Raw genomic sequence first — 26,872 nt, 5'->3', positions numbered from 1 at the left:
GACATACTTAGCAACTGGTAGAATCCCACATTTATTGATTGATTGATTTGCTAAGTCATTTACTATTCATCAGTTTACCTTCCTACTTAAAAATTATATTGCCATTACCTCTTCCCTTTTGTTTACCCTGTCTTTGTATGTCTATGACTAAACTTCTTTGTTGTTTTAGTAGAGTTCTAGTAGGGAATAAGTATGGTACATATATGTTCAGTTCCATCTTTACCCACACACTGTATCTGTATTCTTTTGCTGATGTTATACAGTCCAATGGCTTTGAAGACCATCCATTACTTGGTGATCCTTAGTTTATTTTTTAAGCCCTACTTCTCTTTCCTCTGAGTTCTAGACATGCATTTAAAACTGCTTACTGAAATTTTTCTCCTAATATATCAAATATGCACATCTCATATGTTTAATTCCTGGCCCTTTCCTTGAAATGCCTGTTTCTTATCCAATCTTTTTGTTCTCAGTTAATACCACTACTGGCCCCTACATGTCAATTCAAAATCCCCTTCTCTCCTACATGAAACATCAAGTCTTTATCAGTTATAGATTCAAAATATATCTAGAATGCATCCATTTCTCTACATCTTTATGGCTGCTATCCTGATCCAAGTCCTTTTCATTTCTCACCTGGGTCCATGCAGTAGCCTCCCAGCTGCTGCCTACTTCCATTCTTGCCCTGCTACACAGTAACCAGAGTGAAAAACTTCCAAATTAAGCCACGTACCTTCTCTGATTCAAAGCCCTCAGTGCTGTCCCCCGACACTTTGAATGGTGTCCACATTCTTGATTCTGCCCACAAGACCCCTGCATAACTCTGACTCCGCCTCTTGCCAGTGATCTTCCTTGATCCTTTTGCTCTGGTCACCACAGGCCTTTTTGTTCATCAAACACACCAAAGTTTGTTTCCTCCTTTAGGGCCTTTGCAGTTGACATTTTGTCTCCACGAATATTCTTGCCCCATATTTTCACATGACTCACCCCTCACGTCATTCAAGTCTGCTCGAATAGTGTCAGCTCCAGGAAGCCTTCCCTGACCATCCTTTCTCCTTTTCTCCGATTCCCCATTACTCTCTATGACATCTTGTTTTCTTCTGAAAGTGTCTTGTTTTTTAAATTTATTATCTTTCTCTAGCCATTTGAGTATAAGTCCTATGAGGGCATTGGTCTGGATCTGTTTTCTTTGCTGGTATGATCACACCTAGAGCAGAATTTGGCCCATAGTAGATAGATCTCAAAGACTGTTGGATGGGTGGGTAGAAAGGTGGGTGAATAAATGCCTGTTGAGTTCTGTGCTGATGATTAGCATGTTGGTTCTTCTGGGACATCTCAGAATTGAGCCTTTATACAGAATTCTTTCCCACTTTGATTCTACCTAAGAATGCCTTTATGTGTCCCCCTCTCTTCCTGCCATTAAATCTGTTTTAAGGCTGAAAATTTGAATTCCCAAATAGCATATTGCTGGTTCTCTTTTCTGCCTTTCATCCAGAAGTCATACCTTAAGCCATACTTTGTGCAGGATAGACAAGACTTTGGTAGAGGGCCACCCAGTGCACTTTCTCATCCCTCAAACCTGACTGAGTATGGTGTTAGATTACAAACGAGATTGAACTGGAAGTTGAGTCCATGATGGCTTCACCTCTCAATATTGAGAGTCTTGTTTTGCTTTTCTATTTTTTTAATTATATTATTTTTGTTACAGATGTTTCTCCTTTCCCTCCACCGATTCCCCCCTTCCTCTCCCTCCCCATCCTGTCCCCACCTTTGTTGTCCATGTCCATTGTTCATTGCTTTTCTATTCACCCTAATCTATATTTTAATTTTTAACATCATTCTCTGCCAGCCACTGATCTTAAAACTGAAGGTGAGATTGAGGCAGTGGCAGGGGTGTGTCAGTAAGTTTCATTTCATCATCTTCAGAAAGAAGTTGAGAGATTGCAATATGTGAAGGTTCCTTTGTGTACTCATCAGCTATAAACATGATACCTTTCAGTCCACCCATCCTTGAATCATATGGTACTTAAGTCTTTACGAGTCCAGTTATGTTCCTTTTTAATATCTGATGAAGTAAGGATGAACCAAGGAAATGACCCCTTTGCTTTTTTATTTCTCTTTTCTCTGTTTTATAAAACTCAGGAGGTTCATCAAGAGCGGATTGCATTGGAAAACCAATTGGAACAACTTCGTCCAGTCACCGTGTTGTGACCCCAAGACCCAAGTAATAGTTGGTGACCTTTTCTGCCAAGAGCTCCCTTCGACTGTTTCAATCCAACTACTTGTCATAAATATCTGACTGTCAAAAGCTGTAAGCAGCAGAATAGAATCCATGTTATCTTTTCTCTTGTGTGTTTTACTGTGATGGAAAAATACAACTGATTATCACACTTGAAATTGTAATTATCAGTGGAACTTCTCTCCCATTCTTCACTTCCTTGAGGTGTTAGATATTGCTCCTTACCAAAAATTAGTCTTCTAGCAAATAACAATTTAGAGCATTATTTATTTAAAGAATTTATGATTTGTACAAAACCTTATAACCCAGTACCTTCAGGATGCTTGTTTTATTTTTGTGTGTATATCATGTACAGTGGGTTGGTTTCCTGAATAATTGGAATTCTAACTGTATAGTCTTTGGCATGATGATAATAAAAACAAAAACTAAAATAAAACAAAAGCATCAGATTTAGAATGGCTCTGTGCCCTCTACCACCATATGCCAAAAAAATGCTTCTTTAGTGCCATTTTGATATTATATCTAGCTATAAATAATACATGACTATTGTTTTCTACTGAATGTCAAAGACTGACTGGGTCTTTACACCTCTGTAAAGTGGAATTTTTGTTAGTGATCTATTTAACTTGGCCCAGCTAGGCCTTCAACTCAGATAACTCAGTCCTTTCATGTAAATTTTAGGTCAAGAGCAATGTGCTTTAACTGCCTCACCTGATCAAATTAAATAAATAGTTGCCAGATTTCTTACTTTTATCCTGCATGGGATAACATATCTGTAAATGCATGAATTTGGAAACTACTCATCAAAGATGAAAGGCCGATGAGACTGGATTAACATTTGTTGTTTGAACCCAGGTATTCAAACTGGGGAAGAAGAGGGAAAATGGTTGTTACTAACCATTCGACAATTTCTGGTAATTATTTTTGTCTTTGTTATTGTAACCTGGATTGTGAGTGTATTGGGTATGAAGACATAATGAAAGAAAACCAATTCTGACACCGGATATATAACTATTTGGTTCTATGTGAAGTGTATCCTTGAGAAGTGATTGGTTTATGTGCAGTCCAGAGGGGCCCAATTGACTCCAGTGTAAGTGAGATAATACAGTGAATTCAAATCGCAGAAGCTAGTGTCCTACAGAAATTCTGATAGCTGCTGCTTCACCTGAAAGCTCAAGTTGAAAATGGGAATTGACTAACCCTCACAGGGATCAGGGCACACCAGCTTTAATATCAATTTGAGAGATTGATGGAAAGAAATGCTGTCTCTTACGCATTTTGCTACTTTATCCATTTTTAGGATAGAGGAGTGGGGTGTGCCTAGGGTCCCTTTTGAAGTGGTTTGGATAGGTTTGTAGCATGTGAGATTGTCTTTGATTTTAATAGTATGGACAGCTTTTAGAAAAGTTGGCGTTTATTTAATGCTTCCTTATTCCATTGTCAAGCTTTATCAATAGCTTAATGGCAGAAGAGAAAGGCTCAAACAGATGATGTTTTTCCAAAGAAAAACAAATTGTTGGTTCTGTTCTGTGCATATTAAAGGCTTTCGAATTGGTTTGATTTTAAAAATCAGAAATCTTGAACTCTTTATCTATTCATACCCTTTTCTTTCCCCCTTTGACTGCTTTTTCCATCCCTGTAAGAATGGTTCAGAATTAGTTTCAACCCTTCCTAAGGTCATGAATGAGTCAGTGCAAAGTTAACCTCTTTTCCCATGTTCTGAGATCTGGGGGCTGCAACAAATTTAATCAACAGTGTCCTTGTCACAGACATATCACAGCATGTTTGCCTTTTGTTACATTCAATGTAGGAAAGAACAGCGTATGCACTTTATCCCATAATCTTCCAGTACATATACACTCACTCGAGATAGCACTTCATATCCATTAAGCAGACATATAAACTAAGGAATGTTACTCTATATTATGTATTTTTAAGATGTTGACATCCCCCCCCCCCCCAGCAAGCCAATGCCAGAGTGAGCCAAATTAGGTTGGGGTTTTGTTTAGTTTGGTTTTCATTAAAGGAAAAAAACTTGCATTGGACAATCAAAGCTCCATGAGTTGCATAGTTTCACCAATATTTTAAGATAAACATTGCATTAAAGCACATACCAATAATATCTATACTAAGTCTTGACTGGACTTTTAGTGACCACAGTTTATTAGTTGTTTAGAAGTGGATTTTTAAAAAATAATTAAACACAAACACATAGACGTACATATACTTACACACATTATTATTACCTAACTAGTGCTCATTCTCTCTTTCTCTGTTTTCTTAGGATGTATACTTTCAGTTTAGGATTATAACTCCTGATAATGTTTCTGTGAGCCTTTAAATGTGGTTTATAGGAAAGCTGGGCTATTGAAATCACCATTATATCTCTTCTATAAAACTACTCTAAAATTAGACCTGCTTGTTGGGCAGAGTTCTGTGGACAGAGGCCAATGTCGCCCCCATACATGGGGATTTAATAACCTTGTTGTTAAGTGGTCTTCTTCCATAGGGGTTCTGTAGTCCCATGGATGAAAGTACAGTAGAAGCTGATAGTGGGCTTATTAGATACCTCAATGTCTTGTATGTGGCATATTGCTTTTGCCACCTCTCTATCCAGTAGACATGGAGCAAAACCAAAATGTAGATTTTTGGAATGGAGGTACATGTTGTCATCAAGGCAGATATTTGCTTTAGTTGGGAGGATTTAACTGCTTTATTATTATTAGAGAAGTGCTTTTGGCCTGATTGGGAGAAGAGGCAGCTTAACTGAAAGCTGTGCCCATTTTACTGTCATTGGAGACTAGGATGCCTGACCTGAGAGGCTAGGATACCTGTACCCATCTCTTGCTGTTTGCTAATGGGGAAACCGAGGCCCTGGGAAACCACAGTTCCTAGCCCAAGGATCCATAGAAAGAAGTAAGTAGTGGCAGAGTTGGGATGCCAGCCTGATTTTATGGATTCTAAGTTAACTTTTCGAGCCTCTAGCAATATTAAAAACAGATTAGAAGGGTTTCTTCTAGTTACCTTGTTGGATTTTATTTACTTAATTAATCAGTCTTAAAATATGCAAACATATTTTAATGAACATTAGAGCTAAATATTTCTCATGGATGAAAGCAAAAAATAAAAAATCTGAAGCGAAAGAATATGATTAACTATTTGTTCTTTCAAACACCTCACCTTTCATGATGCAATAAGTTACTCTGAGTTTCTTGGCAGAACTTTTGAGGGCTATTGCTTTGAATGGATTCCATTCCTGTATTCCTTATGGGAGTTTGTTTTTAAAATAGACTAGAAATGAACTCAATATGTAGTAAGTTAGTTTTCTTCAATATATCTTTGGTTACTTGGGTTGCAAATGTTCAATTTCAGCATACTTTAGGGTGAGTAATCAAAAACACGAGTTTTCCTTTGATTTCCTACCAATGTCTGAACTCTATCATGAAGCATCCTTCTCTTCATATGTGACTTGATTCTATAGTCTGTTTCTACATGATATTGTCTATTTCTTAAATGATCTCACCCTCACGGTAATAATAGATGTGTATTCAGAATATCAGTAAGAAAATAATCTGCAACGAAAATAATCTGCAACGGATGTGTTTTTTACAGTTAAGGCAAGCTTTTGCAAGTGTCTTCTAAGCAGTAGTTTGAAATATCTCAATTGTAGTATAACACCTTAGAGCTAAAAACATTTGTCCAACACAAACTAGAATCACCCTCCTGGCTAGATACCACCAAGGGAAATGTGATTTTAAACATATATAAAAAAGAATTTCAAATATCTTAGCAACCAGATCTTTCCATGTTGACCAGTAGGATTCAATAAGTTGTAGCTTGCAAGTTAGGAATATGTGAACAAAATGAAATCTCAGTTGAGAACCTTTTTCTCTCTAGTTAAATAGAACACTAGTAACTTGGGTTTCTCTTTCCAACTGGTTTATTCTGTTTTAAGTGTATACTTTTAAAACTCTGATCAAAGGATCACTTGAATTTACACTAGTTTTTGTGTTCTGTTATGGGTTTTTTGCATCATGAGTCAGTGTAGAACAAAGTAGGGATTTGGGTTTTTGGAGTCCTGAGCTGGCATATCTTGCTTCTTCTTTGGCACAGCTAAGGGAAACTGCCCACCAATGCCAACAGATCAGTCATTAATGGATATTTGAGTGTGAGTTTACTCTGTAACCACCCTGCTTTACTTGTTTGCATTGAGAAATGCATCTAGTTTTGTGACCCTCCCAAGAGCAACTTTAAGAACAGCAGACATGGAGAGCCAGACTGTAAAATCAATACAAGCAGATTCTAAGAGCTGCTTTCCTCCTCAAAAATAGGCTTTCAGAGGCTGCCTTACAAGCATTCCTTGAAACAACCAGTCTGTTAAAGTGAGCAAGACATTCCAGATCGGTAGTTGCTTTAAGGCTTATGTAGTTATTTTCTATGTTGACTAACACAAATGATGTTAAAGGAACCTTTTCTAAAAGGCATTGCAGGGTTTCTATTGAGAGGACTTGTACAAGTTACAGAAGCCTTGCTCTGCTCTGAACAATTGGGGGGGGGTGGTGTATTTTTTGTGTTTTGTGAGTTTTCCTATCTCTCTCTAAGTTAAGTTCATTGCTGTGTGAGGTTGAAGAAAGTGGTTTTATGACTTTGAAGACCAGAGGACATTGGCTTGAATTGAAATTTGGTGACTACAAGAAGGAAAACTTCACGTACCAGTTCCATCCTAAAGCTCCTCCAGGGAGCTCTGCCCTGGGAATGGAACAATTGATGCCATACTTTCATTGCATGATGATTGGATCAAATGAAGTGTGTGTGTGTGTGTGTGTGTGTGTGTGTGTTTCTGTTTTAAGACAACTTGCATGAGGGCTTCAAATGAACCCACCTTGGGAACTGGGTACACCTTTTTCTTTAGCACTACCATTCCGTTTTTCTTTAACACAAATATGTTCAAGTGAGCCACAGGCGGGAAGAGCCATTTTAGTTTTTGTAACAGTGGGTCAGAAGAGATAATGAGCTGATGGTCTATTTTAACCTTGAAAGTAAAAATGTATATTTTTTCATGACAGGTGCATTGAACAGTAAACAAGTAACAGCAAAGTATATATTTGATGTCTTCTCTCTTTTCATGATTATGTGCTAATAAGTTGTGTTAATATTTTATTCAGCCAGAGTCTCATTCATTTGCTAAGCATTAGGAACATTATGTATATTGATCTTAAATATAAATAAATATAGGGTATCGTATATTTGGATTCTGACTTGTAGACTCAAGCTAACCTTTACTGCCTCTTTTTCACACTTGTTGGAAAGTCTATGAAGAACATAATAGGTTAAAAGTCTCCAGCTTTGGAAAATGTACATGATGTGAAACTGGAGTGTTATGTTAAAAATAAATGTCTTGGTGTCTATTTGTGGTCTGCATTTGGTCTTGTGCATTTAATGCAAGTAACATGAAAAGGAGTTGAAGGTCTTCCCAATTAAATCAAAGTCTCAGATTTGGGTATTTTCACCTTCCAGTGATCTGAGCTAGTTCCTTAAATATCTGTACACAGTAAACACAAGGCAATCATGGGAAATCATGGCTAATTCACAGTGCATTTTAAAGATCCCACTGAAGTAAAAACTTGGCTTAATATGGTGTCAGATTATTTGCTTCATCTTGTCAGTGTTCTTTTTAAAAATGTTTTATTGAATTTACTGGTGTGACATTGGTTAATAAAATTATTTAGGTCTCAGGTTTACAAGTCTATAATACATCATCTGTATATTGTATGGTGTGTTCACTACCTGAAGTCAAGTCTCCTTTCATCACCACTTATCCCCCCTTTACCCTCTTCTACCTCGCCACACCCCCATTTCCCTCTGGTAATCACAATGCTGTTGTCTCTGTCTATGAGGTTTTTTTTCCCCTTTTTGCTTAATCCCTTCAAAAATGCTCCCATCATGTCCTTAGCTGGAGTGGAGGTGAAGGAGAGGGATCAGGAAGAATTGGCTTGAAATTTTTGACCAAGTAATTTGGTATCCTAGTTGCAGTTTCTTACATTTAAAATTTGAATAATTTTAGGAGGCACTATCCTATCAGATGGGGGTTTTATTCAGGATGGTGAATGCCAATGGTGGGCCAACATAGGGTATTTCCAATCTAGTACCAAATGCCAAACTAACTCTGGAAAAATCATCCATGATTTGGCTCATAAACTTGACATTGGAGATCACCCGGCTTTGACATTTCCCAAGCACTGGTAAGGATCAGTAAGTCACTCACTTTAGAGATAAAAGAGATCTGAGATTATCTAGGCAAGTGTTTCCCAAATTAGCAGCATCAGCATCATCAGGGAATTTACTAGAAACGCAAATTCTTGGAACCCACCCCAACTGAATCTGGAACTCTGGGAGTGGGCCTGGTGATCTTGGTGTAAACAGGTCCTCCAGGTGATACTGATGCTCGCTCATTCAAGTTGAACTGATGGAGCTAACCTCATTTTACAGTAAACTGTGGTGCAGAGAGGCTAAACTGACTCATTAGGGTCTCAGCGAATTCAAGGAAAAGGATAAAATTGTTCCCGGGGTAGACTTTTTTTCTATGCTTCAGAGTTCATTCATGAGTTGTTCCCTTTCCTGACTTTCCTTCCACAGATATTTACTATGCCCCTACTGTGTGTATCAAGTGCTATGACAGGAGCTAGAGATGAGACCTCCAAGACAGAATCTCTTCCTTCAAGGAGCTCACAGAAGCCTACAAATGAGTTTTAAACAGCATGGGACAGGTGATAGGATATATTAGTCAGGGTCAGCTAAGTACTATAACAAAGAACCCCAGTGAGTGGCTTCACATAGTGCAAGTTGATTTCTCACTCACCTTACAGTCCAGAGTGGGTGTTTATAATTTTGCCATTTTCTTTGTGATTGTGGAGGGACCCAGACTCCTTCCATATATGCCTCCATTTTCCTCTAGGGCTAGAGAGTTTTCTCCTTTTGGCTGGTGTATGGGGAGAAAAGAAAGGCTGGAGAGAATACATCACTTCTTTGCATATTTTATTTCTGGAACTCAGTCATATGACAGCAGTTAACTTTAAGGAAGACTGGGATATGTAGTCTAGCTGTGAACTCTGGAGGAAAAAGTTGTGAGCATAGAGTCTGCCAGAAAACTTAAGGCCAGGGTTCTGAGAACACACAGGAGGGGCATCTAATTCAGACTGGGGATCCAGGAAGACTTCAGAGAAGAATCTTAAAAGAGCGAATAGGCATTAACTAAGAAGAGGAGGGTGTTTCAGGCAGAGGGGGCTGTGTGTGCTAAGGCAAGGCAGGGTAAGAGTGTGATATGCCCTGGAAACTACTAAAGGTTCTCCTGTGGATGGAATGGGTTGATGTGGAGTGTAGAGTGGGGGTAAATGACAAGAGTTGCACACAAGGCCAGATTGAAAGGCCTTACATATCACGAGAAGGCATAAAGCACCCTGAGATTACAGCTCCTTTTGAGATTTAAGCACAAATTAATGAAGTCACTTACTTCATTTATCTTCAAGGAGTTGTTTCACTTAGTCACAGAACCTATTGACGATGTTAAGTGAGGACTTACTGTATTCTCTAGCATCATAAGCAAAAGCAACATCAGAAGAGAAATTCTGCATGTGTATATATATATATATAATGTCTATATGTGTCTACACGTTTATAAAAGATTTGTCTTTTGCTGGTGTTGCTTATGTTATAAACATGTAGGGTGGGGCAAAAGTAGGTTTACAGTGTGTATGGAAAATCATACCATAATTAGTAAATAGTAATACTAGAGTAAACTGTGTTTTGTGTACTCACAACTGTAATAAACCTACTTTTGCCACACCCTGTACATCTAAAACTATATATATATTTAAAACAATAGCCAGAGTAATTGTTTAGAACATAAATCAACAAAATATTTTGTTGGGAGGGAGGAGCATTTTATCATGGGCCGATGTCTAAACAATTTTAGAATTGCTGGTGTATGGTGGTAATAAGAACAGACTGACTTTTAGTCATTTTTATTGTTTTTAAATTTTTCTACAGAGAATGTACCTCTTATTCTTGTGCTTGGGGTGGACGACTCCCATCCTCTGTATAGATCAGTGCTTCCACCCCTGTATTACACTTAATCAAAGCTATAAGGCTGAAGGAAAGCCAAGGGGAAGAAAGATAATGTTTGGGGAATTAAATTAAATACAGATACAGGGAATTGTGAAGCAGAGCCTTTGAAATGCAAATGAAATTGGCCTGAACCTCAACCCATGTGCAATGAGAGCCTGCATCTCAATCTTTCTGAGAGGCAGAAGTAATGGTGGAAGAACTGATGTGTTTATCCTAGTCACTTCTGGCTCTGGTATGCTTCCTAGGAATTAGTTTGATAAATGGACCATCTGTTTCCCCCTCCAACATCATTTACAGGAGTTGTTCATGTGTATGTGTATGGAGGATGGAGTGGAATGGGAAAGGGGCAGAATACACAGAATACTCTGGATGAGGGAGCTTGTAAATAGTTTATCTCCAGGGCCACCACATTGCACAACTCCAGGGGACATCATTCACGTAGTCTATGCAAAAGATGCCTCTTGCAGTTTGTGATGCCTCTGTCCTGTTTGCAGCTCCATGCTGCACAGTCCCCTCTTTCTCTCTCAAAGTGCTCCTCCTTTCCCTCTTTATCGATCTGTTGTTCTGCTTCTGCTGGCTGAGGGAAAGGGAACAGGTGGGAGCCTATGGAATCCTGCTAGTATTTGTAACCCAGTGCCCATAACCCCACTGCAGACCTCTTTTCTACCCTTCCTGTTTCTACTCTAGGTCTAGGCTAGTAGTTCTAATTTTGCCCCTGCCCCCAGGGACTATTTGGGAATATCTACAAATATTTTAGTTGTATAACTTGGAGGGGCCTCTAGTGGGTAGAGGCCAGGGATGCTGCTAAACATCCTACAGTGCATGGGACAGTGCCCTCCAAAAAGAATGATCCTACCCCAAATATCAATATGTAGTGTTGAGGTGGAAATGGTGTCCCTCCATTTCCTTCAATTATTCAGAACAATGCAGCCTTCTCCTCACCACACCCCTTCACAGGGTCAAAGCCACATCAATAGGCTCTGCTAAATTAGCCCATTAATTCAAATATTTTCAGGGTCCATCTAGACAGTGTTGCTCAGTGGTTGAGTGTCAACCCATGTACCAAGAGGTCGCTGGTTCAATTCCCAATCAGGGCACATGCCCAGGTTGTGGGCCTGATCCTCAGTTGGGTGCATGTGGGAGGTGGCCAATTGATGTTCTCTCTCATTGATGTTTATATCTCTCTCTCCCTAAAAAATCAATAAAGAAAGCAAGTTGTTCAAATATTTTCAGGGTCCAAGCAGCAATGTATATGACTGAAGCCAGTGAGGATTAAGAAAGTGGTACTGGGCCATCTGCCTCAGTGATAGGGAACAACAGGTGGGGACTATGACAAATTGGAGCTTGTACACCCTGTCTACAAAGGCAGCTCTAGATTACTTGCCATACAGGCTCCTGTGTTGCTAGATTTCTGATTTCTTGAGAGAGGCTCAATATCTCATCTCTCTCACCCCAAGAAAGTCCCTTTGGTGTTACTTTTTCATTGAGTAATAACATACATACATGCACCAATTTTAAGGGTTCATCCCAATGAATAGTCAAGATAACCTTGAAGAAGATCAAAATGGTAGTACTTACACAACTAGATTTCAAGACATTATAAAGCCATACGAATTAAGAGTGTGGTATTGTAAATGTTAGAGGAATAGATCATTGTATGGAATAGAGAGCCACTGAACACATCCACTCATATAGGTTCCCTTGATATACAATAAAGATGTCATCATAATTCAGTGGAGGGAAAGATGGTCTTTTCAATAAGTGGTGATGGAACCACTGGATATCCACTGGAAAAAAATGAACTTGGATTCCTACCATGCACAAAAATTAATTCAATCTGAGTCATAGACCTAAATATGAAAGAAAACAATAAACCTGCTAGAAGAGAGCATTGGATAATGTCTTCATGAATTTCATAAAGAGTTTTTAAAACAGGGTATACAAAGCACTAACCATAAAGGAAAAGATTGATAAATTAGATTTTATTAACAACTGCTGTTTATCAAAATTCACAACTAAGAGACTTTTGGCAAGCTTTGGAACAGTAGAACTTATTTGCAATACATCTGTCAAAAGATTCTTGCCTATATATTTATATGTTAGCAACTATTTCCAATTTAAAACACCAAGGAGGAAAAACCACTGTGCAGGCTACCATTGTGCAGGCCAAACAAAACATTTCTGTGAGTCAGCTCAGGCTCATACATTGCCAGTTTGCAATCTCACCTTTAGCAATGTAGACGAGTCATAGAAGCTTTAACATTTCCATATTTTCTCATTCTCTCCTTGCCAGCCTCTGTAAGGGGAAGAAACAATGTAGAGATCTATTTCTCAATAATAGGAATTTTCCCCTGAGGTGGCATAGTGTTTGGTGATAGTGAATTTAGGTTTTATTTTATTTTTTAAAAGTACTTTTTCTTTATTGATTTTAGAAAGAGAGAAAGGGAGAGGGAGAGAGAGAGAAACAATGATGAGAGAGAACATCGATTGGTCACCTCCTACATGCCCCCCACTAGGGATTTGGCCCATAACCTGGGCATATGCCCTGACTGGGAATTGAACTGGCGACCTCTGGGCATGTAGGTTGATCGATGATCAATCACTGAGCCACACCAGCTGGGCTGATTAATTTTTGTATAGAGTGGAAGGGAGGGAGAGAGAGAGAGAAGAATATTGATGTGAGAGAGACACATCAATTGGTTTCCTCTCACATGACCCTGACCGGGACTGGGAATCAAACCTGCAACCCAGGTATGTGCCCTTGACTGGAAATTCAACCTGTGACCCTTTGGTACACAGGTTGATGTTCTAACTGCTGAGCAAAACTGGCTAGGGCTGACTTTAGAATGTCTTAGCATCCCTGGAAATCAGCCTCAAGCTGCAGTGAGGCAGAAGATACAGAGAAACAGAGTTTAAACCTAACATTTTGAGCTCATTAATGTCCCACTTCCTTACTTTCTACCTCCTTCCCTAACTTTGGTTTTGGTCTTCTTTTCTTATTCCAAGTACCACTCTTCCTTAATTCTCTGATGGCCCAGTTCGAGGCAATGGGTTGAGGTGGGGGAATAATTTCCTGTTGTCACCTCTTCTAATCCCATTGTTAAAATGAATAAGAAGAAGTGGCCTAAAGTTTGGCATTCTGGCAACATACATAGTGGTTAAAACATAGTGGTTAAAAACATGAGATCTACCTAGATTCAAATTCTAGCTCCATCCATTAATAGTTATGTGATCTTAAAAAAAAAAAAAAACCTGGCTGGTTTGGCTCAGTGGTTGGAGCATTGGCCTGCAGTCCAGAGAGACCTGGGTTCAGTTCCTGCTAAGGGCATGTACCTCGGTTGCAGTTTGTCCCTGGCCCTGGTTGGTCGTGCGGGTGGCAGCCACTCGATGTGTCCCTTCACATCGATGTTTCTCTCTCTCTCTCTCTCTCTCTCTCTCTCTCTCTCTCTCTCCCCACCCCTCTCTCTCTCATCCCCTCTTTCCCTCCCACTTTATCTGAACAAAAAATGGAAAAATGTCTTTGGGTGAGTATAAAAAAAAATAGTTATGTGATCTTAGGCAAGTTACTTGCTTCTCTATACCCTACTTTCTCATCCATAAGTTACCAATAATGGTGCCTATATGTTAATATAAATACAGAGCACTTAGAACAGTGCTTAGTAAGCGCTAGATGTGTTTGCTAAATTAAAAGTTGATGGACCCAACGAGATCCACACAAAGTTACATCATCATCAAAATGCAAATGGTTAAAGACAAAGAGAAAATCTTAAAAGCAGTAACAGAAAGGCAGTTAGTTACTTACCTCCTTAAGGAGCCCCCATAAGACTGTCAGCCAATTTCTCAAAAGAAACTTTGCAGGCCAGAAAGGAGTGGCAAGAGATACTCAAAGTGACGAAAAGCAGTGACCTACAACCAAGATTACTCTATCCTGCAAAGCTGTCATTTAGAATAGATGGCATTTAAGAGTTTCCCAGACAAGAAAAAGCTAAAGGAGTTCATCACCACCAAACCAGTATTATGTGAAATGTTGAAGGGTCTTCTTGAAGAACAAAAATATGAACAATGAAGTGACAATAAATACATATCTACGAACAATTTAGTCTGTAAACAAAATGAGCAAGCAGAACAGAAACAGACTCATAGATGCAGAGAACTTTTTGTTGCTTGCCATATTGGGGGGCGGGGGGCTTGAGGGGATGGGCCATAAAGGTGAAGGGATTAAGAAGTATTACTTGGTTGTTAGACTTGAGGAATCTCAGAGGGAATGGGGAGAAAGAGGCGGGAAGAGATAAACCAAAGAACTTACATGAATATTTGCATAACCAATGGACACAGACAATAGTGTGGAGAAGGCAGGAGAGGGGCAGAAGTGGGGAGAAAGGGGTCATTAGGGGAAAAAAGAGGGGACATCTGTAATACATTCAACAATAAAGATAACTTTAAAAAGAAAAAAAAGCTGACAGTTAGCCTGGCCCATGTGGCTCAGTGAATTGAATGTCGGCCCATGGACTGAGAGGTCCTGGTTCAATTCCTGGTTAGAGCACAAGCTCAGGTTGCGGGCTTGATCCCCAGTAGGGGGCATGCAGGTATTTCTCTCTTATTGATGATTCTATCTCTCTCTCTAAAAAATTAATAAAAACATATTTTTAAAAAGTTGACGATTGATGTCAGGCCTTGGCACTGTATCCAGCATTGGAAAGTAGGAGACACAGGGGCCTCTGTCTCAGAGATCATTTCAGAGACCACCAGCCCACCCCTGATTTGAAGACAGGCAAACAACTTGGCCAAACTGTTCCCCCTACCACCATCCTTGAACTGGCCAAAATGTGACCACTAGATGGTTTGATGACATTCTTCTTGTGGAGCCTGGTAATGGCTGAACTCCAAAGCCACACAGAAGATGATTAAGAGCATTCTGTGGGGTATTATTTCTCCTAATATTTGAAACTAGAATTATGTAGATGAGTAAATTCTTAACCATGAAAAAAGTGAAGTAACTTACCAAGGATGATAGAACAAAGCTTCGATTGCCTTGAACAGACTATTGGTAGAAATATGGATATTAAAGACTTCGTGATGACTCGGAGGGCTTAAGGACAAGTATAGAAAAATCCTAAATCATCTTAGTGAAAGCCTCAATACTGTAAATAGACTTAGTAGACATCTGGACTTGGAGGCCATGAGGAATGGATGCATGTGGGATGGATGGGAATCACAGGGTTCACCTGAGGATGGGTTGTGGTGGGCAGAATTTTGGCTCCCATGATCTTAGCCCTCTGGTTTTACTCCTGTGGTAATAGTATGTTTCATAGCGAAGGAGACTTTGCAGATGTAGTTATGGTTATTAATCAGCTGACTTTAAAATAGGGAGCTTGTCCTGGATTATCCAAAAGGCCCAATGTGATCACATAAGCCCTTATAGGCAGCAGAGGAAGGCAGAAAGATGTGAAGCATGAGGTCTTGAGCTCGAGGAGGCGGTGTGATGATGAATTCAGGCATCCATGAGATGCTGAGAGAGTCTTCTAGCTGATAGCCAACAAGAAAACAGAGACCTCAGCCCTGTGATCACCAGAAACTGATTTCTGCCAACGACTTGAATGTGCATGAAAGCAGATTCATTCCCAGAGCCTCCAAAAATGAATATAGCTCTACCAACACCTTGCTCTTGGCTTTCGAGAAACTGTATATAGAGGACTCAATTGAGCCATAATGTACCCAGATTTCTGACCTTTAGAAGTGTGAGATATGTATTGTTTCAAACCACTACATTTGTGGTGATTTGTTATGGCAGCAATAAGAAACTAATACAAAGTCCCTAATTCAACTTCCAACATTATGGTGTCTATCAGGAACTTCTTGGGTTGGGTAGGAAAGGATAGGGGAGAGGCCAAAAGATAAAAGGCCCCGTCCTAACTCTCTGAGCATTTATGTTATTTTTTAAAATGAAAGACTATATTTGAAAAAAAATTTTTTAAAGTCATAGAGGTACAATGGGTACTTCTAGTTGGTTTCTAGAGGAGATTCTATTTCCTACATCAGCCCTGCAGGGTTGCTATTTACCCTCTAGTTCAGTGGTCCTCAGCCTTCCTAATACTGCGACCCTTTAATACAGTTCCTCATGTTGTGGTGACCCCCAACCATAAAATTATTTTTGTTGCTACTTCATAACTGTAATTTTGCTACTGTTATGATTCACTATTGGAAATATGTGTTTTCCGATAGTCTTAGGCGACCCCTGTGAAAAGGTCATTCAATCCCCAAAGGGGTCACCACCCACAGGTTGAGAACCACTGCTCTAGTTCATGAGCCTGACCATGAAAGCAGCACTTCTTAGCACAATTGCAGATATAAGCTGTAACGGTGAGGTTAGTAAAGGGAACATCAGACAGCCTGGACTGTGGGATGGTAATTAGGAGTCCCTGAAGACTCCCAAGTCCTTAGAGGAGGATCCTGAGGGCAAGGACTAGCAGCTGGGCCCCAACAGGGAACAGAAAGATGAAGAGCAAGAGATCTGGGATCAGAAGGCCTGGGCTGGAGGTCTGGCTGCCACTTCCAGGCTGTAGCTGGGTGGAAATCACTCCTCCTAACTTCTCCTTGGCTTCCTATCATAAAGTGGGGACAAGAAGATCCACCTTGAGGAATGGTGACTCCAATTAAATAACACGATGCATGTGGAAGCATTTTGTCAGTTGTACATATGGATTCATATAAGTCAGTTGGGACTTGTTACACCTGACACAAAGCTTAAATCAACAGATATCAATTGAGTTCATAATACCAAATGTCTTGGATAATACAAAGGAGACCCCGCCTTGGTTCCTGCCGAATGGCAGATGGGGCTGCTGGCGTGGGACCCCCACAACCATAGCTGAAGTATCCTAAAGGATTTCTCCCTCCTTCATGACTCCAGGGGGGCAGGGATAGGAAGTGGCAAGGTACCTCACTTCCTCCTTTTCACTTCTACCCAAGGTGGTTTTCTTGGGAGATGGGGTGGGGGAGGCTGAGGGAAAACTACATTGAGGGATTTGTGTCATTGCTATTTCTGAGTGACTTTTAGGTAAAATACATTGTGCCAGGAATATGCACTGATGTGTGTGTAGGTGTGCACATGAAAGTGTAAGAATATAGTGGTAGAATGGTAAGAGACCCCAATAGCATATATGGAAACACTAAAATTAATTGAAGTGAGACTAGAACTAAAGAGAGAAGGAGAGAGCGAGCGAGCCCTGGCCAGTGTTGCTCAGTGGTTAGAGCGTCAGCCTGTGCACCGAAGGGTTGTAGGTCCTATTCCCAGTCAAGGGCACATACCTAGGTTGTAGGTTCAATCCCCAGCCCTGGTCAAGGTCCTGTGGCAGGCAACCAATTGATGTGTCTCTTTCACACCGATGCTTCTCTTTCTCTCCCTCTCTCCCTTCCACTCTATCTAAAAATCAATGAAAAAATATCCTAGGGTGAGGATTAACCAAAAAAAAAGAGGGTGGCTTTGTAATATGTCAACTTGGAAGCTGGTGCTACATTTCCCAGAGTTCCTTCCCTGTATGTTTCTAGTTAGAGTTAGCCACAGAAGAAACTTGCAGGAGACTTGAAAGGTGGAAGGGAAGTAGTAGCCATGTTTGGTATCAAAACGTCAGTGTAGGTCAGGCCCAGTTACAGCTTGTACGCATTTTCATGGCTGCACTGGCCACTTTGTTTCCAGGGCAGCAGACAGACGTGCAGTTCCAGTTATTACAGGATCTATTCCTTCAGCTTCTCCAAATCCTAGGCCAGGTATCACTGTGGCTTCATGGCAAAAGCACCAAACTTCTCCTGCAGGTCATCCAAAGCAGCAAGGTTAGAGGCTTGGAAATGGGAAAAAGCCAATGCACATTCCAGCTTGTTCCTCGCAGATTTCAGTTGCCCCTGTTCTCACCTACCTCATACCTACCTGACTACAGGTTCTGCACCAGACATAGAAGAAACAGCCAAACTGAGATAGTTTTTACCAGTTCTCATAATTGCTTAAGGTCAAATCTCTATAATAAACTCCTATTTTACATCATTCCTAGTAGTTTTGTTTCCCTGACTAAACCCTGTCTGATACACAGAGTCAACTTTTCCTGACCATAAGGTTTAGCTTTAGATTTTACGTCCAATTTGTAGTAGTGAAAGAAGTTTAAATGACTAGAGGTAAGTTGTCTAATATCGACTCATTTATTCTTTCAGACTTAATAGAAGACAAGAAATCATGCTTTCACCATTCTATAGGAACACATCTGTGGATGTGGATGGTGGGCCACCAGTTTGCAAGCTCTGATCTGGGTGTTTTAGAATTCATCACTGATCTAGATATTTATGAGTATTTAGATGACTTGCTGAATTTATCCATTTTTATGTGAGTTTTGTACCTTACTATCCCAAGAAAGGTTATATTCTTCAATCTCCAACCTTACTGTGTTAATTACCTATATCCATCAAAATGCTAACAAACTACTGCAAAACTCTTTAACTGTGTCTGTGGGTTGGTGATTTAAGCTGGCCTCAGCTGGGCAGTGTATCTGGTGTTGCTTGGGCTCACTCACAGTCAACTGGTTCAAGATGGCCTTGGCTAAAATGAGTGGGGCAGCTTGGCTCTGCTCCACTTTTCCCCTATCCACTAGCAGGTCATACTGAGCATGTTCTCATGGTGATGGCAGAGGGCAAGAGCAAGCAAGTCCAATCATGGAAGCTCTTTACCAGCCTCTGCTTGGGTCATATTCTGCTATATCCTGTTTTCCTAAAGTAAGCCACATGGCTGAGCCCTAAGGCACAGCCAAACACTGCAAAGTTGCATGGCAAAAGGGTGTGGTTACAGGGAAAGGTGAAGAATTGGGGCAAATTTTGCAATCCATCACAATTACCAACACTGTCTCCTCAGAGGAGGTAACTAACCTTGTCAGCTGCTGCTATTTCCACAGCCATTTTATTTTCAATGTCTAGATTTCTCATGGCTTTTAATTGCCATGTTGATGCATGATGCAAATTGTTCATTGTCAACCCATTGTGTTTAAACCTTGAGCTCAGCACCCCTTCTCATTAGGATAAGTGATTGCCTTATAAAGCTGCAGCTTTGTGCAGTGAGCTTACCCACCCACCTCTTTCTTATCAGTTGTCTTATAAAAACAAACAAGTTGGGGACAGCAAAAACAAAAACTCCAGGGTGAAGAGTTACTGAACAGTGACAAAAAGACAAATATATACTGTTAGACTGAGAATAAACTGAGTGATGGCCAAGGTTGTTTGAGTTGTCCATCAGAAATGGTGAGAAGCAAGCCAGCTTTAATCAGTTGCATATATTATTGCTTATTTTTAATTGTACTGGTTTTATACACAGTAATTCTGAAGCATATTTATAGGCTAAAAAAACCACATTTTAGGTCTTTGGAATTCTTGGTAGTTTGTCTATTCAAGGGGAGTATGCTCCTTAGTAATTTTTCTAAGATATGCTCATGTATTCACTAAAGGGGCCTAATATATATTTGTCTTAGTTTGGGTTCCCTCAGAAGTCAGCCCTGAGAGAAAGATTTTGTACAACTAGCTCATTTGGAAATAAAGTAAATGCCAGTCTGGGAAGTGGGGAAGTGAGGCATAGATGGGAAGGCAGCCAATGAAGGGTACGTTATCCATCCAGTTAGCTCTGTAGGCATCTGCAGAACATAATCTTGTAGAAATCTGGGAAACAGTGTAGAACATGCATTTCAGAGTCACTCCACCCAAAGGGCAAAGGAAGCTGGGGTACTTATGCGCCAATCAATTCCCAGCAGTTACTAAATTAGGCAGTTCCTCTGGGGGCATTAATTTCCTGGCACTTCTGGCCTGAGAAATGGGCAGGCAAAGTAGGATTCAGCAACTAGAGAAGTTCATCAGGCAAATGTAGGTGCTAGGAAATTGGGCAGCACCTTAAGTGGTAAGGGTGAGGTCATAAGGGCAGACCACCAACATAGTCTGCTCTGATTCCCTTGGATATGGTCTGATACCCAAACTATAGCTATTTGAACAGTTTTTCTGCCTACAGAAAGTTAACCTTCTTTATTTTAATGAAAGCACCAAATTGTTAACTTTTCATTGGAGAATAAAATACAATCAGATTAATGCATTTTCTAGTGTTATTAAGGTATAATTGATGTACAGTCTGCACATATATAAAGTGTACATGTTCCTACAAATCAATGAATATTGCCTTCAGTGATTATTGCTGTTATGTTCTAAGGGTAATTTTTTATTTCTCTCATTCTTTCTATATATGGTAATTGGAATTGTTGTATAAGGAATATTTGTTTCTTATTCCCCATTTATTTATTCAGTCATTTATTTATAGCAGTATGGACTCATGAATATTTATCTTATTTTTGGGTTATAATTCAATGATAGCATTATTTATTTTGTTGCTCAAATTGTTTCACCTTTGGCAATTGGAAACTCAGGTTGACTCTGGTGTCCTTTTGACATCCTTCCAAGTATTTCTCTTAATTGAGTATTTGATGCATATATAGGAATTGTGAATGCCTCTGTATTGGTTAACATTAGGCTTGGCTGCATGTAATAACAAACTCTAACAGTGTCTTAAACAAGATTGAATTTTTCTTCTTTCTCTTGATATACCATGTTAATGGATCAAAAGGCTCAAAATTGTAAAGTTGTCAATGTTTCTCAAATTATCTATAGATTCAAAGCAATTTCAGTGAAATTCCTAGAATTTATTTTTGTAGAAACTGGTAGGATGACTCTAAAATTCATATGGAAAATTTGCCCTGGTCAGGTGGCTTGGTTGATTGGCATGTTGTCCTATACACCAAAGGGTTGTGGGTTTGATCCCTGGTCTTGGTACATATGGGAGGCAACCAATCACTGTTTCTCTCTCATGTCAATGTTTTTTCTCTCTTTCTCTCTCTAAAATAAATAAAAACATATCCTCGGGTGAGGATTAAAATAAATAAATAAATAAAATTTATTTGGAAATTAAAGAAACTAAAACAGCCAAGATAATTTTGAAAACAAGAAGGTCAAAGTTGGAGGACTCTCACTATCTGACTAGAAGACGTACTATAAAAGGACAGTAATCAAGACAGCATGACATTAGCATAAGGATAGACATACAGATCAGTGGGAAAAAAACATAGAGTCCAGGAATAGTCCACTACATATATGGTCAATTAATTTTTTTTGTTGTTGTTCAGGTAGAGTGGGAGGGAGAGAGAGGAACAGAGAGAGAGGGAGAAACATCGATGCGAAAGGAACACATCGAGTGGCTGCCACCCGCACAACCGACCAGGGCCGGGGACAAACTGCAACCGAGGTATGCGTCCTTAGCAGGAACCGAACCCGGGTCTCTCAGGACCGCAGGCCGACGCTCTAACCGCTGAGCCAAACCGGCCAGGGCTGGTCAATTAATTTTTAACAATGGTGCCAAGGTAATTCAGTGTGGAAAGAGGATAGTCTTTCAACAAATGGTACTAGAACAACTGGATCACCATGTGCAAAAAAAAAAAAAAGTGAATCAAAGTGTAAGCATTAAAAATATAAAAATTTAGAAGGGAACATAAGAGAAAATGTTGGGGGCCTGGAGTAGGCAAAGTATTTTCTTAAATTGGACACAAAAGGCACAGTCCATAAGAGAAAACTTTGGTAAATTAAACTTCAACAAAATTTAAAATGTCTGTTTTTTTTTAAAGATAGAGTTGAGAAAATGAAAGGACAACTTGCACTTTGGAAGAAAATATTTACAAAGCACATATTTCATGAAGGACTCATATCCTAAATACAACTCAATACTAAGAAGACAATTAATTAAAAATTCAGATGAAATGTTAGAACATACATTTCACAAAAGAAGAAATATAGATGGCATATAAACACATGAAAAGATGCTCAACATTATTAGTTATTAGAGAAATACAGACTAAAACCACAATGAGACACCATTACACATCTACTAGAATGGATAAAATGAAAAAGTATGACACTATCAAGTGGTAACGAGGATACAAAGCAATTGGAACTCTTATGACACTGCTGGTGGATGAAAATGGGTTTGGCAGATTCTTACAATATTAAACATACAGTTATTATACCACCCATCAATCTCACTTAGAGAAATCAAGTATGTCCACACAAGGACTTGTACAAAAATGGTTATAATAGCTTCTGTATAATTACCATTGATGGAAACATGCAAAAGGCCCATCAGCTGGCAAGTGAATAAACAAATTGTGGTAAGTGGACCACTAAAAGGTATGAATTACTGATATGTGCAATGACATGGATGAATCTCAAAAGCATTGTGCTAAGTGAAAACGCCAAATACAAAAGGCTACATATATTGTATAATTCCAATTTTGTCACATTCTGGACAAGGTAAATTATTTGGACAGAAATAAAATCAGTGATTGCTAGTGGCTGGAGATAGGGAAGGGATTCAATGCAAAGCAACTCAAGGGAACTTTTTGGGCTGGGATGGAAATGTTCTACATCTTGAATGTGATGGTGGTTACATAAATGTATACATTTATCAAAACTTATCAAACTGTACACCTAAAAAGATGAATTTTAATGGATGTACATTATATAATAAATCTGACTTTAAGGAAAATAATTTTATTTTTCTCTCAGGTAAAAGGTATCTGGAGGTAATAGACCAGGGCTCGTATGGTAGCTGTATGTTGTCACAGGAAGCCTGGTGGATATTATTCTGTTTTATAATCCTTAGAATTGCAAGAGAGACTGGAAAAATGTAATCTTTAAGCTAGAACATAGCTATACTGAATAAATTTGGGGTTCTATTACAAAGTATGATGAAAGTTGGGACAGGCAAACAACAGTCACAAAAATTGTAAATCTGGCATAGATTGCTAGTTCCCAAGCAAGCAGTTGTACTTGGTTTACTCTTTAGTAATCAAGAAAATATGTTTCTCTTTCATTAAAAAAAACCAATACTTCATTGTTATACATAAACCCCTCGTGAAGGGAGTTACATAAATAAAACATGTCTTAAGATTGATGGCAGAGGCATTACTGAACTGCTAGGCTTAAACTTTCATACATGTACATTTATTTCCCAAGTCATAGAACTTACTATTTTCTATATCCAGAAAATAATTTACCAATTTTTCTATACTTATTTCATTCTTTACCATTATTCTACTGATCAGGAAATTTTCATTATTCGTGATTAACATCATCAGTAAATTAGAGTTTACCTATTAAAGACTACAAAGTTAGCAAGATACTGTAGTCAGCAAAAAATTACTGACACTTTAAAAAACACCTATAAAAAATATCAAGTACCTTCACAATGATCTTCTCACATATCTTCGTCACAGTTCCATTTTTCAGGATGAAGAACCTACATGTAGTTGAGAATATTTTGACCAGAAAGATACTGATACAACCCCGCCCCCCCCCCAGATGATGTCATCTAATCAGAAAAGTGTAATCTCAAAGTGCTCTGAAGGAAATACCTAGTTTTCTGTAGGAAAACCCATAGAATGAAAATGAGTTTCCATTTTAACTTTCCATGTTGCAAACTGATCCCCTCAGAAGGGAGAATTAATCATTTCTCTTTGAAAAAAGGCCTGGTCTTATGACCTTGAGTTTCTGCTGTCTAGGGATTTGCTGGCTGCTTCCCTGAGAGATTAAGGCTGTCTTGAGCGTGCTTGATCTAATGTAGTTGTTGCAAGTATTTATTATATAATTGACAGAAATGTAAAATGGCTCCTTGTCTTAGCCCAGATAATGTGGATTAAACACTTCCATTTGCTAGTGAGAGAAGAGAAGTGGTGGTGGCACAGATAACTGGTAGATGTATTTGAAGACCAGGTGTTACAAGGGTATGATCAAAACAACATGTATTATATCAGTCAGCTATTACCACAATAATGCTGCATAATAAACCAGCCCCAAACTCAGTGGCTTAGATCATTTGTTCTTGTTCACACAACTGGAGGTTGGTTGCTATTTAGATGATATAGACTGTGCTTGGCTGAACTTGGCTCTCAAGCTCTAGATTGAGTCCAGGTTGGCTCCCTGTGTCACTTTTCCCTCTTGGACCAGAAGGCTAGCTGAACATGTTCTTTTATGGCAATGGCAGCAGCACAAAAGCGGTCAGTGGAAACATCAATGCTTTATGGTCTAAGCTCAGAACTGGCACCCTCACTTTTGTCCACATTTCACATGGCCAAAGAAAGGCATATGGCCAAGCAGCATTATCAACCAATCAGGAAAGTATACTTCACCTCTAGAGAAGGACTGCAAAGTCACAGGGCAGAGGGTACAGATAAAGAGAGGGGTGGATAACTGGAAAAAAATGCAATCCTTTATAGCTACATACAGACTGAGAAGCAAAAACAGTTACCTTTACTTCTACACCTTTAACTGCTCCATCTCACTCCTTCCCAAGATTGTAGCATCCTTTTATGAACTGCCTGGGAATAATGTCATATGGGGATGTTGGAGCAAGAACCTCCCCAAAAGCCTTTCCTCCATAAAAGCAACAAGAACACTGACAAAAAATGGTCAAAATCAACTTTTTCATAACTCTGAAATTAGCTAAAAGCTTATAGTAATCTAGGGAGCTATATAGGAGTGATGTTTTTGTATACTTAATTTTAAATTTGTGTTAATCCAAAATAGATTCTTATAAGTTAAGATATTAATTATAATCCTCAGGGTTTTCACTAAGAAAATAACCAGCCCTGGCTGGTTTGGCTCAGCAGTGGAGCCTCGGCCCATGGACCACAGAGTCAAGGGTTTGATTCCAGTCAAGGGCACGTACTTTGGTTGCAGATCGGTACCCAGCCATGGTCAGGGGTCATGAAGGAGGCAACCAATCAATGTGTCTCTCTCACATTGATGTTTCTCTCTCTTTCTCTCCCACGTTATCTGAAGATAAAATGGAAAAAAAGTATTCTTGGGTGAGGATTAAAAAAAAGAGAAAATAACTAAAAAAAAATAGTAAAATTAATAAAAAGACAATTAAGATAGTATTTTAAATATATTTAACATCAAAGACAACAGTAATGGAGGATTCTAAGAACAAAAAATACATAGTACATGTAGAAAAATAGCAAAATGGTAGATATATGATTAAATATAAACAATAAATAATCAAAAGCAGAAATTAGCAGAGTAAATATAAAACAAAAGATCCACAATATGCTGTCTACAAGAGACACACTTTAGATTCAAAGACACAAATAGGTTGAAAGTAAAAGGATAGAATAAGATGTCATGCAAACATAACCAGAAAGAGCTAGAGTAGCTGTATTAATGCCAGACAAAATATAAGACAAAAATTGTTATTAGACACAAAGAAGGACATTTTAATGATAAAAGGGTCAATTCATTAGGAAGGTAGAACAATTATAAACATATGTGCACCTATCAACAGTGTCCCAAAATACATGAAGCAAAAGCTGACATAATTGAAAGGAGAAATAAATAAAACTTATGGGATACAGCTAAAGCAGTGCTTACAGAGAAATTTGTAGGTGTAAATGCCTACATTAAAAAGAAAAATGATCTCAAATCAATGACTTAACTTTATACCATAAGAAACTAGAAAAAGAAAAGTTAATTAAGTCCAAAGCAAGCAGAAGGAAGGAAATGACAAAAATTAGAGTGGAATTTAATGAAATAGAAAATAGAGAAATATCAATGAAACCCAAAGCTGGGTCTTTTAAAAGATCAACAAAATTGACCAACCTTTAATTAGATTGAGCAAGAAAAAAGAGAAGACTCAAATTACTAAAGTGAGTAATGACTGTGGGGACATTACTACCAACCTTATAGAAATAATGATGAGAATACAATAATATGTACAATTGTATGTCAACAAATTGGATAATCTAGATGACATGGACAAATTCCTAGAAAGACACAAGTAGTGAAACTGACTCAAGCAGAAATAGAAAATCTGAATACAGGTAAAGACATCGCATCAGTAATTTAAAACTTCCCACAAAATAAATCCCAGAATCAGATAACTTTTTTGGTGAAATCTACAAAATATGTAAGGAAGAATTCATAGCAAGCCTTAGCACTTTTCCAAAATATAGAGAGGAGGGAGCACTTGTCAATTTATTCCATGTGGCCAGTATTACCTGACAACAAAAACAGACAAAGACATTGCAGGAAAACTACAGACCAATATCCATTATAATTATTGATGCATAAATCCTTATCAAAACAATGGCAAAACAAATCCACATATAAAAATGGTTATGCATTATGACCAAATGATATTTATCCCATGTACGCAAGATTGTTTCAATGTATTAAAGTCAATCAATGTAATATATATTAATAAAGGACAATATGATACATCATATGTGATCACCTATCAATAGACCATGAAAAGAACATTTGAAAAAATTTAACACCTTTTCATAATAAGAACACTCAACAAATTAGGAATAGAAGGGAACTTCCTTAAATGGTTAAAGGATACCTATGAAAAACCTACAGCTAACATCCTAGGACAGAAAGCTTTCTTCCTAAGTA

The 26,872-nt window shown here is 38.7% G+C and overlaps 1 protein-coding gene across 1 annotated transcript in view; it reads left to right on the top strand.

Annotated features, from left to right (window-relative positions):
• REPS2 (RALBP1 associated Eps domain containing 2) overlaps positions 1-7,968 on the top strand; it is a 166,940-nt gene extending 158,972 nt beyond the window's left edge. The window contains exon 18 of the mRNA XM_036270186.1: positions 2,140-7,968. Within this exon, the coding sequence (XP_036126079.1) occupies positions 2,140-2,208 (69 nt within the window). The 3' untranslated portion in view covers positions 2,209-7,968. The remainder of the gene's footprint in view (positions 1-2,139) is intronic.
• Positions 7,969-26,872: the final 18,904 nt, after the last annotated feature.

The sequence above is a fragment of the Molossus molossus genome, unplaced genomic scaffold (assembly GCF_014108415.1).
Source record: "Molossus molossus isolate mMolMol1 unplaced genomic scaffold, mMolMol1.p scaffold_m16_p_2, whole genome shotgun sequence".
In the NCBI taxonomy this organism is placed as follows: Eukaryota; Metazoa; Chordata; class Mammalia; order Chiroptera; family Molossidae; genus Molossus; species Molossus molossus.
This window is presented reverse-complemented; position numbering and strand designations above follow the sequence as displayed.